A 17,234-nucleotide genomic window follows, 5' to 3' on the forward strand; every position below is an offset into this window, starting at 1 on the left:
TGGATACCAGCTTGCAGAATACGCTGCTCTCCAAAGAAACAAAAACCCAGGGACTTTCTAGTGCTTTTCTTGTCTCCAAGTGAAAAATCCCAGTGAGCTATGCTAAAGCTTCGCAGTAAGGATGACAGAATTATCAGCGTGACCAACAATGTGAGGTACAAAAAAGGTTGTAAAAATGTCAAAAAACCCCCACATCACACTTATAGGCTCAGCAGTGCTACACTCGCTAGCACTGTGACCGAAAGAGGCTTGGGGGTTGTGATTGATCACACAATGAACATGAGCCACCAAAGCAATGCCACTGCCGGCGAAGCAAATAAAACTCTGGCTTGCATCTACCAACGCATCTCGAGCAAGACCCAAGAAGTCATCCTCCTGCTTTACTCGGCCTTGATGGGCTGGAGTACTGCATCAGGTTCTGGGCTCCACAATTTAGGAAGGACGTGGAGAAGCTTGAGAGAGTCCAAAGGAGAGCCGCGTGTATGATCAGAGGTCAAGAGAGCAAGCCTGATGAAGAGAGGCTGAGGGGCATGGGACTCTTCAACCTGGAGAAGCGAAGACTCGGGGGTGACCTGGTGGCAACCTATACGTATATAAGGGGTGTGCATCAGGACCTGGGGGAACGCCTGTTCACCAGGGCACGCCAAGGTAAGACAAGGTCTAATGGTCACAAGCTGCTGGAAGACCGTTTTAGACCGGACATAAGGAAAAACTTCTTTATCATCCAAGTCTCCAGGGTCTGGAATAAACTCCCCTCAAAAGTGGTGCAATCACCTACTCTGGATACCTTTAAGAAACACTTGGATACTTATCTTGCTGGGGTGATCTGACCCCTGCTGACTTCCTGCCCCTGGGGCAGGGGGCTGGACTCGATCTCCCTTCTAGCCCGAATGTTTATGAAATCCAGGTCGTCACACAAGCACCTTCCAGCCTGACCTTGCACCGCTGCAATCAAGCTTTGCTCTTGACCACCACTGGATCAGCAGTAAATGCACAGAGAACTACTTCTTTACTGTCCGAGCCCCCAAGGCCTGGAATAGACTCCCTCCAGAAGAGGTATAGGCACCTACTCTGGACTCATTAACAAAATGTTTGGATGCTTATCTTGCTGGGATCCTTTGACCCTAGCTGACTTTCTGCCCCTGAGGCAGGGGGCTGGACTTGATGATCTTCAACGTCCCGTCCAGCCCTAATGTCTATGAAATCTAAGAAACTACAGAAGAGTGTGCCACAAGTTGCTAGTGTTAAGATTCAGCAGTGTAACGATGCACAGTCACTCAGCGACCCAGCTTAATGCACACTTTGCTAGGGCACTTCACATGCTGCCCACAAAACATGCAAAAAATCTCCACTGCTCAATTGACTTTACAAGTCTGTAAGAGCCTAGTTAGTATGATGAGAAGTGAATGTAACACCACAAATGTATTGAAAGTTTTAAAAGGTGGCATTTTTTAGCAAACATTGCCACTAGTAGCTCCACTGAAATGTTTTTCCCTCTCTTAATAGCTCATAAAAAGGAACAATGGCTGTTACTCTAAATGGAAGTGGTCTATAAATCCAGCTCTAATAAATATAAACAGCGCCTATTCAATGTTTATACAGTGGTAGTAAATGGGTATTCATTTTTGGCACTACATTGAAATATACGGCTCTATTTGTAGCCGAAAATGTTTACACCTCCTGCTCACGCCTCAAGTCCTGTACACGTGCGAGCTCTGCTTTATAAAAGGTCCAATATACATAGAAATTGCAAAAATCAATCTGACCCTGAACAACCAACTTGGCTGTACTATTTCTGGTAGAATAAACTACTCTTCTCCTATAAAACTCTTGGCTGGACAATGACACTGAGATAATATTATAAGCAAAAGAACCGTATCTTCACTGCAGGTGAGGCAGAGTCCGGATCCAGGACGAGATGAACGTAGATTCCTCTGATAGAGAAGACAGTCACATTTGTGGGTTTGCACCTTCAGCTCCTCTTGAACGTGCTGCATTCATGGACTTGACTCACTGATGCACATTTCCTCAGCAGTGAATATCTTCAGTAGAAAGATCCTGGCCAGAAATGTCTCAGCACAGAATCACAAGGAGGCAGGTCAGTCTGATAGAAGAGACATCTCTGCCATTTGCACGGCAAGCAGAATAACCCACCGAGGTGAGACCTTCAACCTTTCTGATTGTGGAGGAGGTATATTCCTTTTTTATCCTGTTTATACCATTGTCATCTTTACTTTGAAGACTTCATTTCTGTAGCTGTCCAGCCCTTTATAATCTGCCGCAACTGTTTCTTTAAATTGTTTGTTAGCTGCTCAAACTCCATCGTGTCCTGTTCAGAAAGCGTCAGAGGTTCATGCACTAGTGCAAGTTCTTTCAAATCCCTTTGCCAGTTTGGATGCATTTTCTTTTTCATCTTTTTTTCTTTTTTTTTTTTTTAAATCAGGAATTTAGGAATTGCTCACATCTCTGATCACACTTGAGTGACTCTTCAGATCAGAAGGCTGTGGAAAGCCAAGGTGTAAAGATGCATTTTGGGCATGAAGCCATCACACACACACACACTAGAAGGAATGTCTCAGTATACTGGATATATGCCATCTTCCTTATGTCCTTCTTTTAATCTATCTATCTAGATAGATAGATATAGATATATCTATCTATATATATCTATATATATGGATATATATATATATAGAGAGAGAGAGAGACAGAGAGAGAGATAAAGATATATATCTATACACACACACACACACACACACGTTCCCTTCAGGATCCTTAATTCAACAGCAGCTGAGAGACTTTATGTACCGCTACAGCATGACTCCTATGTATGTGCGTGTTTGTTTCTAGGACTTTATTAAGGAGGACTTCCAATATTTCCTCAAGAGCCCTAGTGAATCCAAGATTACTAGAGATGAAGCTATTCATCCATTCCTTCCTTTAACATTTTTTGGGCAAGGAGAGAAATTATTCAGGCAAAGGGTACAAATGGGCTGCTGCCAGATCTGCAAAGTTTGGCACTGTAGGCAGAACCTGTGCCAACCCGCATCATAAAACTCCAGATAATATGGTCTTGCCCTGAACTCTAAAGGCATACGGTGGAAGTTATGAAGCAACAGCTGCCAAGGACAGTGATGTATAGCCTGTCTTCTGCATTAGTTAATTAACCGGTTCTGAATGTCCTGATCAAAATAGAGTGGATAAATCAAACTCAAGGATTCATTAATAGTAAAGTGGAGTGTAGGTAATATCCTGTTCAGGTTTAAAGGATTAAAATCAGAACACGGACTGGTTTTTACGCTGGGCTTTTCCACTGATGAGCTGCAAATCTCTGGATTAGTCACTTTTCCTTCATGTCTCTTTAGCCCGTCTTGACTATTTAGGTAAGATTATATGCCTGTGGAGGAGGCCCTACCTATAGTGACCTATGGGTAGGGCAGACCCTACCTATAATGCCCCATTGCCAGCAGAGACCAGTAGGCTTTAGCACAATAATACACTGCAAATTCTGTATACATCTGTAGACCCAACCAAAGCCTACCAACATCCATATATTAGACTTGTAGGTCAGACCCTGTTTGTAAGGGGGTTAAGTTCAGCTATTCTTTTAAAGGAGCTGTGTTTTCATAATGGAGAGTTATGAACACTTAAATACACGATGCCTTCTAACACCTCAGTTGCAAGTTGCATTGCGATAAGTGTCAAGAAGCCAATTTTTTTTCCACTACAAGTAGCAGAATAATAAGGGCTACATTTGGTGTGCAGCTGCAAGCACAGAGCTACCACTGACTTCAGAGTGAGCTTCAAACAAAGCATATGCTTTAGTGTTTCACTGGATTTCTACCAGGGTTTGGTACCTCACACAACCGAACCCAGAGAAAGCAGACTTTTGACTCAGCCACAGTATTAAAGTAATTGTGGAATAACAAGTTATGCCTCTAGAAACCACAGCAAGCTTTCATTTTTTCCTTCCCCCCGCAAATTAAAATAAAATCTCATGCACAAAATATTAGGGAAAAACTAACATCTCTGATTTTGTTCTATTTTACACAATGTCCTATGTTGCCAAATTTGGGCATCCTGGCCAACACGTCATTAAAACAGGACTGGAGAATTTCAAAAGTTGTACCACTCTCCCCCAGAAGAAGAAATAACCCAGTGGGTGTATGCAGCTTTTATGAAGTTGGATTAAGCCTAAAACAAAAATGGGAAAACTCCAAATTTCCAAAGCTGTCATATTTTGTTGGAAATACATTTTTTTTTACCTGGCGTCCTAATCCTAGTGGTACTCTCAACTTACCTCCACCCAGCCATCACGTGTGTCAGCACTGATATCTGTAAAATGGACCCTTTGAAATGCACTATACCCTATGTAGCCATCTTACGTGGCTCCTATTGCCACAGTATCTGATTATGTCAAAAACCAGGGAGGTAAGAAAATGCTGTTGTTCCTTTATAAATGACGGCACAGAACAATTAAGGACAGAAATCTGTTTCACCTATTGGATGACCAAAAAAAACCAACTTGAGATTCAACTCGGAGATATCTGACTAAAACATAAGAGCGACTCTATTACCCGCTCTCGGCCTATAAGCGCTGCAATTATAGGAATAGGATCACCCTTCAGAGAGAGACAGATCTCTCCCTATTCCTCTAACAGTGGCATGCATGTGCCCAGAAGAGGTGGTGGGACCATTCTTCCATTTCAGTTGGGTAACTCATAGTTGGTTGCAAGCTGCACTTTGGTCGTCCACTCAAGTGCCCTAAGTGACTTTCCCAAAATCAAACAGGACGTCTTTCATGGAACAGAGACCTAAAACTAAGTTTTTCAACTCCCTGGCAAGTGTCCTGACTACTGGACATCCTCCCTTTCTAAGCACCGGACAAGAAAGGGGTGCAGAACACGTCCTTCAATGTTCCTGGAGCCCTTCTAGCGTAACACGTTAAGTACAATCAAAGTTCAGATCACAGGAATTCACTGGACTTTTTAATCCCTGTCAGTAAGACAGACACCGCACAAGCCAATGTATGAAACCAGTTCTACAGACAGCTCATCTGCAGCTCCCATGCCATTGATGGCACTATGCCGATTTATGCTAGCATCAGACTTGGCCCACAGGGTTCACCATAACAACAGTGTTTTAAAACACCCTAATATTTTCAGGCTGTTAGTATACTATTTTCTGTTTTAAACTGCAACATGGTTTTTAAGGGGACAAAGAAGTGAATTTGTCCTTTGAAAGGGAGGGGAAAACAACAAAACACTGAAAATCAGAACGGTTAATACAAACCCTTGGGAGGCGTGAGATTGACTCCATTTTTAAGGCACCACTGTACTGGTAAGATCCCTAAGGAATCGGCATGGCAAAGCATTGAGATTTTGCTAGCTTCAGGTCTCAAGTCATCAATGGTCACTTGTAAATAGTGATTGTTAAAAACCTGGAGGTGAGAAAACAATTCAACTGTTAGTTGGCTGGCATGTCACAACAATCAAGAGGGCCCGGACATTTGATTAAAAAAAAAAAATCAAACACCTGGGCCTGGTTATCAACTCACATGATAGCACCTCACTGTTTTCTAGCCCTTTTCATCTATAGATCTCAAAGCACCTAAAAATACATCAGCAACACTGTTTGCATTTTGTAGATGGGAAAACTGAGGTCTTGGGAGGTGAATGAATGTGTTTGAGGCAACCCAAACACAGAACCCAGGACCCAAGCTAGCACTGTAGCCAGCAGTCATGAGGCCTCATCTGGACACAGTTTGGTGTATACCAGCCAAGGCAGCTCTATAAATGAAATGATCATTGGCTACTGCAGCTCCACAGCAAAGTACAAAACCATAAGCTTTATCAATCAGGACTCTGGCCTGGATTAAACACGCTTCTGTGCAGAGAATTAACCCAAGCAGGGCTGGAACAGGCTTTAAGTGGCACGTAAAGCCTGTTCCTGCCCTGCTTGGGTTAATTCTCTGCACAGAAGTGTGTTTAATCCAGGCCAGAGTCCTGATTGATAAATCTTATGGATCATTTCATTTATAGAGACGTGTAGATTAGCACTTTCACAACCATAGTCGTAAGGGGATGTATCCAGCCAAGCTGAGGACCAGGCCTTCATACCGGCAGCAGAAATGGTATGTGACTTTCAAAAGCCACTTCCAAATGAATGAATTTCCAGCACTGTTCAGAGGCTTCCAGTCCATACAGTGCCTTTAGCACAGCTAGCATGCTTGCAGGCTGGTTTGAGCCTTGCTTTAATTACCAGGTGAAGGTGCAATGGTGCCTGCTGTGAGGAGGAGAGCTGCAGAGTCAATGCAGACAGATGCTCTGGTTTTTGGGGGGGGTGGGGAGGACTCCGACAGGGATGCCACACAACGGCATTTCTCAGGGAGCGAATACACTTACAGACCCTAAAGCACCTAAACGGTGAACCTGAGTAACAGGAGCAGGCAAAGTGGGGGTTAATGGGCCAGTCCTCAATCAGCAAACACCACCTTTGCATTGTTGCTATACAAAAGGTTATTGGGGAGTGGGTGCTCTGTTACAGAGTTGTATAAGCAGGATGAGGAATTGCTACAGAAGGCATTTCCTCCTCCTTAAGGGAGATCTGCACATACAGGGCCACTACTACCTATCAGTCTACGGGCACTTCACCACCTCATGGTGACCAGTGGAATAAAACTACATGGATGATGCACTGAGAGAGAAGGTGAAGGGCAAGGGTGCGTTAGCATGAATTTATTCTCCTGACCTCCGGTTAATGGAGTTTCACGTGGTGGTAATTTAAATGTGCCGGTTCTGAACCGTCTGTTCGATTTCAGCAGGTTATTGCTAGTCCCTGCTCCAAAAACTCACCTTAGTCACTGATGCAGGACAGATAGTAAAGGGTTCCCTCATGTTCACTGCCTCTAGCTTCATCCCCACTGTGAAGAAGTGGCTCCTCAAATCAGCATGATCCTGCGTGCAGAGAGAGGAGACAAACCACAACCTGTGCATCAGTCTCACTGTCCGCCAGCTGAGGAGTTATTAAGGGGAAGTGCCCTGGTGTTTTATTGTACATAGAGGCCGCTTGCCTGAGTTAATGAATTTGCCTGCATTTCCTCCCATATCTAATTAACATGCTGGTCTGCAGCTTTGATCGCTTTCTCCAGGCGGACGGTTTTAACAAAAATCAGAATTGGAGTGGAAACTTTTAATGCTAACTAGGAGTGGAGGAGGGGAGTTCACATACAGATGTCACGGGGGGTGGGGGGGGAAGTAATTCTGCACCAAACCCTCCATTCCTCAAGCAGCCCCAGCTGCCACTGGGTTCACCTGTGGTTTCTAACTGGATCCCAGCAGGGCCTGATCCTGAGAGGTGAGCTCTTGAGCTGATCGTGGTGACCATGAGCTCTTCATTCACACAAAGGCCCCCTCTGGCAGCACACTGGGATCTTAACCAGTGCAACCATGGCCTCTCAGGGAATATCTCCCACCTAGAATCTCCTTACAGGGTGTAAGGGCCCAGCTCATCAGGATGCACAGTGGGGTAAAGTACAGGTGAGGAGCATGGCAGGAGTGTGACATGGGAAAACATCACATTGCACTATGGCTTTTCTGCTTCTCAGAGCCCATATCCTAAGGCCAAACACAGATCAGAAAAGTCCTGATCAACTCTGTGTTAAGCTGGGGACTGGGCAGACTCCTCTGTGGCACCAGAAGACACGAAGAGCAAAGGTGGTTTAAAGATGCATCTGAGCCCTTCCCCTACCCTTTCCCTGTTTCCAAGGATCAGGGCCAAGGAGCAAAATCATGCCCACTAGCAGCTGAGATATGGGAAGGCACTTGCTTCCAGTTGCTTTCCGGGCATAACTCAAGGTGCTGGTATTGATCTATACGGCCATAAGCAGTCTGGGCCCTACATGTCTAAGGGACCACCTTCTCCATGATGTTGTGATCCCTAAGGTCAGCTGAGAGCAACCTCCTGCAAGTACCATCTGTGCACCAAGTTCATTTGGCCGAAACCTTTCAGAGGTCATTCTTGGTAGTTTCTTCTCAGCATTGAAAATGCCCATTGTGGTCCATTAAAGCCCAAGCCTGGACATCTTCCAAAAGCAGAGGAAAAATGTTTTATTTGGGCAGGATTAAGTTTTGGAGCGCTGTCTGGAGTATCAACTCTATTACATATTATTTAATTTAATATTTTTATCTGTCTTTATCATTCATCTGGGGGAAGGGGGGGTTATAAGTCACCCCAAGCCTCTTTTGGGAGGGTAGCATATAAATCTAGCAAACAAATGAACAGATGCAACCCCACTTGTTATAGTCATTACAAGCTGTGTGAACAAAAGGGCAGAAGGTGGCCCTAAAAGAGCCGCCTGAATTTGTGCATGTGAGATTAAGGGGGGGCAGGGGGCCAAAAATGTCCATTTGGGGGTTGCCAAAATGTCCAGAGAATTCACTTCTAACAAGAATCAGGTGTTTGCTCTTAAAATCTCAGCCAAACTCAAATGATGCCATGGATTTATCTTGCTCAAAACTCCAGCAGATCTGTTTCCCATTATGTATTATATATACTCTTGACAAAAAATGACATCAGAGGTATAATCCCAAAGAATAATTTAGCCTAAGGATCACATTTCAGTTGTATTTGAGGGGCAGCGTTCTCCCTTCTGCCGTGAGACAGTCTCTGAACCATCCATGTATTCACCAGCACAGCCCCTGGAAAAGTGGCATTATTGTATTTTAAAAAATGCACTGGACTCCAAATTGCACAGGGAAAACTTACCATCTAACAGCAGCTGGCAATGTCATTCCATTTACCTTCACCGCTATACATTATATTCTTGTCCTAAAGTGGTTTTATATTGATTCAACATTGTAGGTCATTATTTTTCCCCCCTAGAACTGTCTTTACTTGTAGATTTAACAGTTTCTATTTTGAGGAACTTATGTTTCTAGTGACACTAGAAAAAGGATTTCACAACCTTCATCACAGGCTGAAGAATCGCTGTTTTTATCTTACTCATCTTTGCACTCCTACAATACCTTTTATCCGAGGATCAAAAAGTACTCTAAAAATCTTAATGGATTTAGTTTCACTGCAGGGCAGGCATTATGATTGCCATTACATAGACAGGAAAACTGAGGAAGTTTACATTAATTGCCCAAACCTACTCAGTGAATTAGTGGCTGAGAAAGAAAGAGAGCCCAGGGGTCCTTGATGCCCGCTGTATTTTTGAAGCCATACAACTTTCTGGTTAGCGCTCTCCAGAGCAGTACATCAATCTTGCTCACTCTTAAAGGCTGAGAGTCTACCGCTATCTGCGTATGCTGGGCATGTCTACACATGCATTAATGCAGTGCAATTACGACACGTTAAATTTAGTACCTGTAATAACAGGTACTAACTTAATGCACTGTAATCGGCACTATTGAGCAATAATGCCGGTGCACATCTTTTACGTGATGTTAATGCACAGTAGACTAATTCTACTCTGCATTAGCATGGCTTTCACCATGATGCACTAATGCACAGTGCAATTAGTCTACTGCACTTCTAGCGTCTCGTGTAAATGCGCCCACCGAGAAAGGCTTTATTTTAAGAGCAGCCCCACTGACTTTTTTAGGTTGGCAGGTGGGATGCAAAACTCAGACCCAACTGCAGTTCTAAATTCTGTAGTCCTTCCAATGCAGGAGCACCAAGACTATGTCCAGTAGAGATACAGGGCCAGTGGTAAGCTTTGGAATTGCACCCCAGCCCTTTGAACACCCCAGCCCTTTGATTCAGATTATGAAGACAGGGACCCTTTTGTTACATGCATATCTGGAACTAGGTTTAGATTGCAACACCTTCCTCTCCAACCTAGGGTATGGTTCAAGTCCATCACAAGCTTCAGCACCGTTCAAGACCGGATCATGGAAAGCAGCTGAGCACATATTTACATTTTAAATGCTTAACATGGGGAATCCACATGCTGACCTCAGTGGACCTACTAATATGCTTAAAGGCCAGTCCATGTTTGCATGTTTTCCTAATCAAGAATGAAATATCTAAATACACTGCTTAGCATTTTCTACATAAGACCATAAGAAATGTCCTACTGGGTTAGCCCACAGATCCATCTAGCCCACTATCCTACATCTCACAATGGCACACAGTGGATGCTGAAGGGGAGGGTATTTAAGCAAAGCCTATCCAGATTGGTCTGTCCCCTACCCCTCTCCTCCCTACAGCTTCCAGCATTCAAAGGCTAGGTAGTCCTCACTTGGAAGCTGCACCCTAAAGATCATCCTCCATGACCATGCCAAATCCCCTTTGAATCCAGGTCTAAAAACATTTCTTTAGTTCTATTTTGATGCTTTTCTAAAAGAAAAAATAATTCAAAATAAAAAAGATGTTAAAAAAATATCTAATAATAGCTAAAGTAGTTTTATTTCACAAGATATTAAATTCTACTTCTTCATGCTGTTGAGGACATTCACTATCTTATCTCTGTCTTACTTCGTGACCTATCACTAGCACATCGGAGCATCTTCTACATAAGAATAAATAATGAAGGTCCTAGGAGACTTCACGGAATATATGACACTTCGCTCATCTTTGGAGTCACAATATTAAGAGCCGGGATTTTGGGGGGGAGGATAGGATTGGAAGGATGCTACAAGAAAGGTGCTGTCGATGATGAATGGCACGTATCTAATTTTTCTGAGATTCTTCTTGATTCTAAGATTTTTTCTTGGAAAAGAAGCCTTTCCACTATCCGCTGAGATGGGTAAGACCCCCAACACTTATGAAACAATATCATCACTTCACAAAAAAGAAGAAGAGCTGTATAATGCATTTTTACCACTGAAATAGGGAAAAAAGAAATTAAAGATCCAAAATACAAGCCCTCCAGTTCCAGTGCACTGATTGCCTTGGTCCACAGGGAATTAGTTAGGATATGGCATATGCTTCTGTTCAAAACTCCAATTAATTTACATAATTTCTAAGAATAGGTTTCACTGAAGTGAAAGGAAAGCTTTTAATTAGTATTAGACTCAAATTGATACACTGTATAATGAACTCCTCTCTAATTCCTTTATGCACAGTGCTATGAGAAATACTGCGTTAAAAATGGGGGGAAAAGGGGGAAAAACGGCTTTCCGTGCAGCTGTGTGCTGAGTCTTCTCTCTGAGTTTATTTCCTTTTCCAAGGAAGGCCAAGCACTTCCTTTTGGAGATCAGCTGCTTTAGACAGTACCAGACTCCACCTTGGGCACGCCTGTGTGCACATGCTAGTAGCTCTTTTAAGGTAGCTACACCTCCTTGCTGCTGCGGTTTCGCCCACACAACGTGGGGCTGAATGGGTTGGGAGTATTTCTCCACCAAACTTCTGGGCTCAGTAGGGGATGTGGCATCAACAAGTCCCTACTGTCTGTCCCCAGTCGGGGCTGGTGCATAAATCAGCCCCAGAAGCAGATCAGAGAGCCCATGCCAACTCACAATCCCATCCCTGTTCCCCCATCTCTTGAGTAAAATTATTTCACCCTGGGCATGTCTACACATGCATTAATGTGCAATAGTTACTGTGCATTTAGTTTAGTACTTGCTTACAAAACGCGCAGTAATTATCGTTACTGCGCAGTACCACCGGCTAACAGCGTCTTTGTGATGCTTATTGCACAGTAGCCTAATACTACTGTGCAGTAGCGTATTAGCACAGGTTTTGCCCGCCCTGCTACTGCACAGTGTTATTAGGCTAATGTGCATTAAGTGTCTCATGTAGACGCGCCCCCTGTGGAGTAGCTCCTTCTTTCTGTGTTCCTATTCTGGCTGGTGAGCAGGGTACAGACATACTTCCAGCTCCTTCTGCTCCACCACTGCCCCCTTACCCGCAACGGGACATACTGGATAAAGGGCTCCAACGAATTTCACACAGTCCAAGGCCCCTGATACTCCTTGTGACAACAGGCAGCAGATAAGCGATCCTAGTGCCAGCAAGGGTGCCAGAATCTGACCCTTTATTAAGAGATCACAGTGTTTTACAGCTTTATATACATAGCCAATGAATGAGGGGACGTGCCAGCCACACACAGAGGAGGGGACTTGTGTCTCCACCAGGGACGAGTGCAGCGAGCAGAACTTGGCCTACAAAGAAGGTGCAGGGGGGCAATATCTTTGGCAGGGTCCAACATTTTCTTCCCCACATGGCGACGGCCAGTTGGACCTTTCTCCTCGCGCTGCTCACATGCAGCTTGGAGGACTCTAAATCCAGGCTGGTTTGCACTAGAGAAGGATTTTGTTCCCTAAGTTATATGCCCTGAAGACAAGAGTTTAGAATAGAAATAACCCCCCTGCCTTAACCACCGAGGACCCATTCAGGCGCTGAGTGGGACTGACAGCTTGTTGTGGCACTGTGCAGGTCCTCACGGCAATGCTAGAATTACGTTAAGCAGCCAGAGTACGAGGAATTAATATGGTACAAGCGCAGCAGTCACTCGTTCAAGGGTCACGATCTCCAACATGAGTGATTACGGCCGCTGCCGGCGTTCGTGAGTTTTGAATGGAAAATAACACAACCCTCAGCTCCAGCAAAGTCTGCCGCTTGCAGCCTGAACTGCATCAGCAAGAGCCAGAGCTGTGATGAGTCTCCCTAAGACTCTTGAGAAGCAATTAAATGAAGCCATGCTCCCACTGTGTTTCCATGCGCACGCAGCAAACCCATTTGCAAATTTTCCAACCTGCTGAGACTCTGACCCTTTGGGTCACTGGCAAGATGGTGGTAGAGAGATGCACTTCAAAATCATCGACACTGTAGTGCCCTGCTCTAACTTACAATGGGATGAACACCCCAGGACCTCGGAGCACTTAGCAACTATTAGTTAACAAACTCCACATGCAGTATAACCCCTGTTCCACCTGCAGGATGTGATCCTGGGATGCGGGGCACGACTAGCTTGAAGTCATGCGCTAGCAAGCATCGTGCCAGTGAAGAGCTGGGAACAGAACAGAGTCCTATTCAGACACATCCGGGCATCCAATTAGATACTGAGTTTTAAAAGTGCCTATGGGACTCAGCAGCCTATAGGACTTAGGGGCACCATTTAATGAAGCATGCACATGCTTACAGAAGGGAGGCATCTCACTTCCTTACAAACGCCTCCTAACTCCCACCCAGAATGAGTGACTGGCACAGGTACTCAGCGCCAAAATAACTTAGGAACGTGGCACTGGACGACGCTACATGCGTCCTTGAACACTGATGCCTATAACCATAAGTAACTTTATAACAGATACCTGGTCTTGAAGAGACATACATGAATTCTCAGAGCAGCTATCAGGGTCTGTAGGCACCTAAATATCTCTGTAAATCTGGCTCTAAGGCACTCAGGAGTGTAATGCTTGCTCACTATGTCTACACTGCAGACAGCAGTGGTATCAAGACTGGTAGTATTTACTATATTACACGTATTGCATTGCGTAAACTACCGCATTGCTGTAGTGTAATACTTGTGGCCATTGCAGCATGAAGCTCAGTGCAGCCTGATTTGCACGGCACAGCGGCAATCTAAAATAGGCTGTGCTAAATTCAGTGCTGTTTCTCATACCCAAGCCAGGCCGGACATCTCCACGTTACCCTGGTGCATAGACAGACCCAAGCAACGGGATTTAGACTACTGAGCCCCCTATGAAAATGGGGTGTTGCATAACACTTTCAGGAGCGACTCACCACGACGGGCCAGTGCACCCATTTTGCATATGCAAAAACTTCCTTCACGGCCACTCTGCTGCTGAGCGCAATCCAGTTCCAGGGGCTCCCGAATGGGTCAATGGCTGAAACACTGGATTCGCCCCAGCTTCTCCGACCCACTAGACATGTGCTCCGGTAGCGAGCGTGCAGGCTATTCAGACCCAGGCCTCGATGCTCAACCAGCTTTGTGCTGGCCCAACCCTGCAACTAGCCTAATCCCGTGTGCCAGATCCAGCCGCATGCCAGCCCAACTCTGCATATGGCCCTATCCTGTGCATGGGCCTGACCCCATTCACGGCACAATTGCACGCACCGGATCTGAACATGCTCCAGCCCAATCCCACACATGGCCTGATCCTGTGCACTGGAACCGGCTACATGCCAGCCAAATCCCATGGGCTGGATGTGGCTGGAGTGACCTTGCACAGCAGCCAAACCGCAGATCAGTGATCTAAAGCACAGGGCCATGTCATCTAGCCTGCGGGTCTCCCTGCGAGTCCGGGAATTTGGCAGTAGAGAAGCAGCCACCACTCCCCTCCTGCTAAATTTCTGCCATGCGGCAAGCCCCATAGGCCAGCTGATAGGGAATGAAATGCTACTGATTTTAAGAAACTCTCTTGTTTTAGAGCAGCGGAAGAATCAGATCCTTCAATGTCTCAATGAAGAAGGTAGCTTCTGTTTTTACTGTCTAATAATAAGCTCCCTCCCAATGTTTTCCCCAGCATCCCAGGGGGATGAGATGCTTCCAACAGTCTCGCTGTAATCACACCTCTCATCCCAATAGGCAGTCAGGAATAAGACAATAATAATCATATTAATATCAATTACAACCATTTCTAAGCTGCCTCCATAGGCATCTAGTTTTAATGGTTCATTAAGAAAAAACAGCCCTTCCGAATGCTGCACCCTGCATTATTTGCACGTGAATCGGGCTTGTTTTGCAATTCATCAGCTTCCTTTTCTAACCCCGGAGAGACGCACCCTGCACCGAGGCAGAATTTCCCGAGGAACTGGAGCGGCATTAAGCTAGCGGTGTGCGGTGCGACAGCCCCCACCGAGGGGGAGAAGTCATGCAAGATCCCATAGCCGAAGTAACCGTGAAGCCAACTGGGCCAAACGTTGCCCTCCAACGCCTCCCCTGAAATCTGGGGTAGCCCTACGCCTGCACTCAAGGGCTGAAGATAGCCGTGTGCATTTTAGGACTCGTCTGTTAAACAGTTACCATAGAAACAAGAATTGCAGCGTAGTCACCCTAAATGGAAAATCCAAAGCACCTTTTCTCTATCCTTCAAACTGTTACAGATGGCGAAACTGCTGAGGAGCAAAAACTCCTTCCTACACACACAGCCCGCCAGATGCTTCGATTCATCTCAAAACATAAGCAGCAGAGAAAGAGTTAAATGCACACAGACTCCCCCTCCCGCATTACCGTCCTCCAGGAAAACGATAGGAGTCTCCAGCCAATCCCAATCCAACCACACCAGGCCTTCGACAGCCATTATTATATGGTTTATCCCCATTTCACAGGCAGGACAGCTGAGGTGCACAAAGGGCTCAGCTCCATATTTTCTAACAGGAGAATTCAAAGCAGGGCCACCCAAATCCTGAATTAACGGCCAGACTTTCAAGGGGTTCTGGGCATTCCCAGCTACCTGTTGGGGCTGATTTGCTCTTTGCTTATAAAGAAGTAAATGAGGAGTAACTCTAGTGAAGTCAGTGGAGATGCACTAGAGTAAGAGACCTAAGAATGGGGCTTCCTGGAAAAGCTTGCTTAAAAGCACCTGTGCAAACAGCTCAGGGTCAGGCTCTGCTTGCATTTATGCTACTGTGAATCAGAGCAACTGCACTGAAATGACCAGCGTTATCTCATACCCACCCCACTGCACTTAGGAGAACACAGCTCGACAGGCGTGAGGTTAGGCAATCTCCTTGGAAAAGAGTTTAGTGACATGGCCAAGGACACTGGGGAAGTCAGTGTCAAAGACTAGCCTCAGGAAATCTCCAGCACTAATTCTGCTGTCAGAAAGCTGAAGAGACCGCATTGCTAGGCTGGCCTCTCAAGGCCTGACAACCTTTGGTGTTTAATATTTAAAGAAGCAATGAGTACGATTTAAAAAACCAAGGATGGTAGGACCAAATGTTCACTCAAAATGGAGAATCGCTTCAATTAATAGAGAAGTAGGCCTGGAAGGGACCTCAAAAGGGTATGCAGTCCAACCCCCTGCCTGAGGCAGGAAAGGTCTTGGGTCCCAGAGGGAGATCAAACCTGCAGCCTTGAGGTCATCAGCCCCATGCTCCAACTAACTGATCTACTTGGCCTCTCTGCTTATGTCAGAAGTTATGTTCCCCTTTACGGGAGTTTCCTCTGGAGTTTTATTCCTTACCCTTAACAGTTATGTGCAGCTGTTGCTCCAGATCGACAGCCACCCCAGAAGCAGCTGCATTTTGCATGCCTGGACAACGACATGCTTCATTCTCTATAGTACCTACGATCCTCACAAACAGCAAGACAAGGTTCCTCGGGTGAATTTGATATCTTTTATTAGACCAACCCAAATGGTTGGAGAATAGTTATTAAGCAAGCTTTTGGGTTCAAAAACCCTTTGTCAGGCTAAGGAAGCTTCAGCGGTTGGTGTGTGCTCTTCCTGGATGGAAATAAAAGATATCAAATTCACCCAAGGAACCTTGTCTGCCTATGTCCTTAGACCAACATGGCTACAACCCAAAACCCGCGCAACAGCAATGCATTTAGGGAGGGAAGTGCCGGTATCCCATCTGACTCACTGAGAGGTTAAGACACATGTCTAAGACCCAGCAGAAAGCCCATGGGAGGAGCAGGGGTAGGAACTGCAGCCCAGATCCTGAGTCACCATCCAACACCTTGATATGTTCATCTTTGCTCCTGATGGGGGAGAGTGGTGGGGAGCAGCTATAGGCTTTTAAGTCACTTTGCAACGATCTGTCCCTCTATATTAGAAAAGATGAATGGATTTAGTGAGAAAGGACAGCAGCAGGCTGAATGGAGGTGTTCAGCCAGGAGAGTTGAACTCGGTGCAGCCTAAAGCAGCCACGTGGATGGCACAGAGCATCGCTTCAGGAGGCTGACAAGTGCGGTGGATGCAAGGGAACAGATGGAATATAAATAGTCTGGCAGGCTGTAGCAGGACGGGGACCTGGAGGTTATTAGAGCACAGCAGACCTTGCAACCGCAGGCCGAGCAATCAGCACTTGGAGGGACTGGGGACAGTCTCGATTCTGAGTTGAACCTGCACGAGAGCAGGCAGTCGCGGAGTAAAAACTCCTTTAGTTTTCTATGTGTCCACTCCCTCCAGTGCAGGATCATCCTGTGCAGGTTTCTTCCTCTTAGCTTTGTCGAGCCTGCTTTAAGCATCTCAAGAAGAGCTGGTCAGAAAACATGATCAGATAACTGTGAACAATTCTGGGGCCATTTGGGCCCTTTTTGTGTCAGAGTTTTGAAGGACAATGTCCTCCAAATGTAAAAAAAATCTACCAATCACTAT

General features: G+C 45.5%; 1 protein-coding gene across 2 annotated transcripts in view; it reads right to left on the bottom strand.

Moving 5' to 3' along the window:
- SFMBT2 (Scm like with four mbt domains 2) overlaps window positions 1-17,234 on the bottom strand; it is a 166,391-nt gene that overhangs the window by 64,430 nt on the left and 84,727 nt on the right. For both annotated transcript variants that reach the window (XM_059725755.1, XM_059725756.1), the window contains 2 exons: window positions 6,855-6,956; window positions 5,293-5,440 (listed from right to left, as the gene is read on the bottom strand). In XM_059725755.1, the coding sequence (XP_059581738.1) occupies window positions 5,293-5,440; window positions 6,855-6,956 (250 nt within the window). The remainder of the gene's footprint in view (window positions 1-5,292; window positions 5,441-6,854; window positions 6,957-17,234) is intronic.

The sequence above is a fragment of the Alligator mississippiensis genome, chromosome 4 (assembly GCF_030867095.1).
Source record: "Alligator mississippiensis isolate rAllMis1 chromosome 4, rAllMis1, whole genome shotgun sequence".
NCBI classification, from domain to species: Eukaryota; Metazoa; Chordata; order Crocodylia; family Alligatoridae; genus Alligator; species Alligator mississippiensis.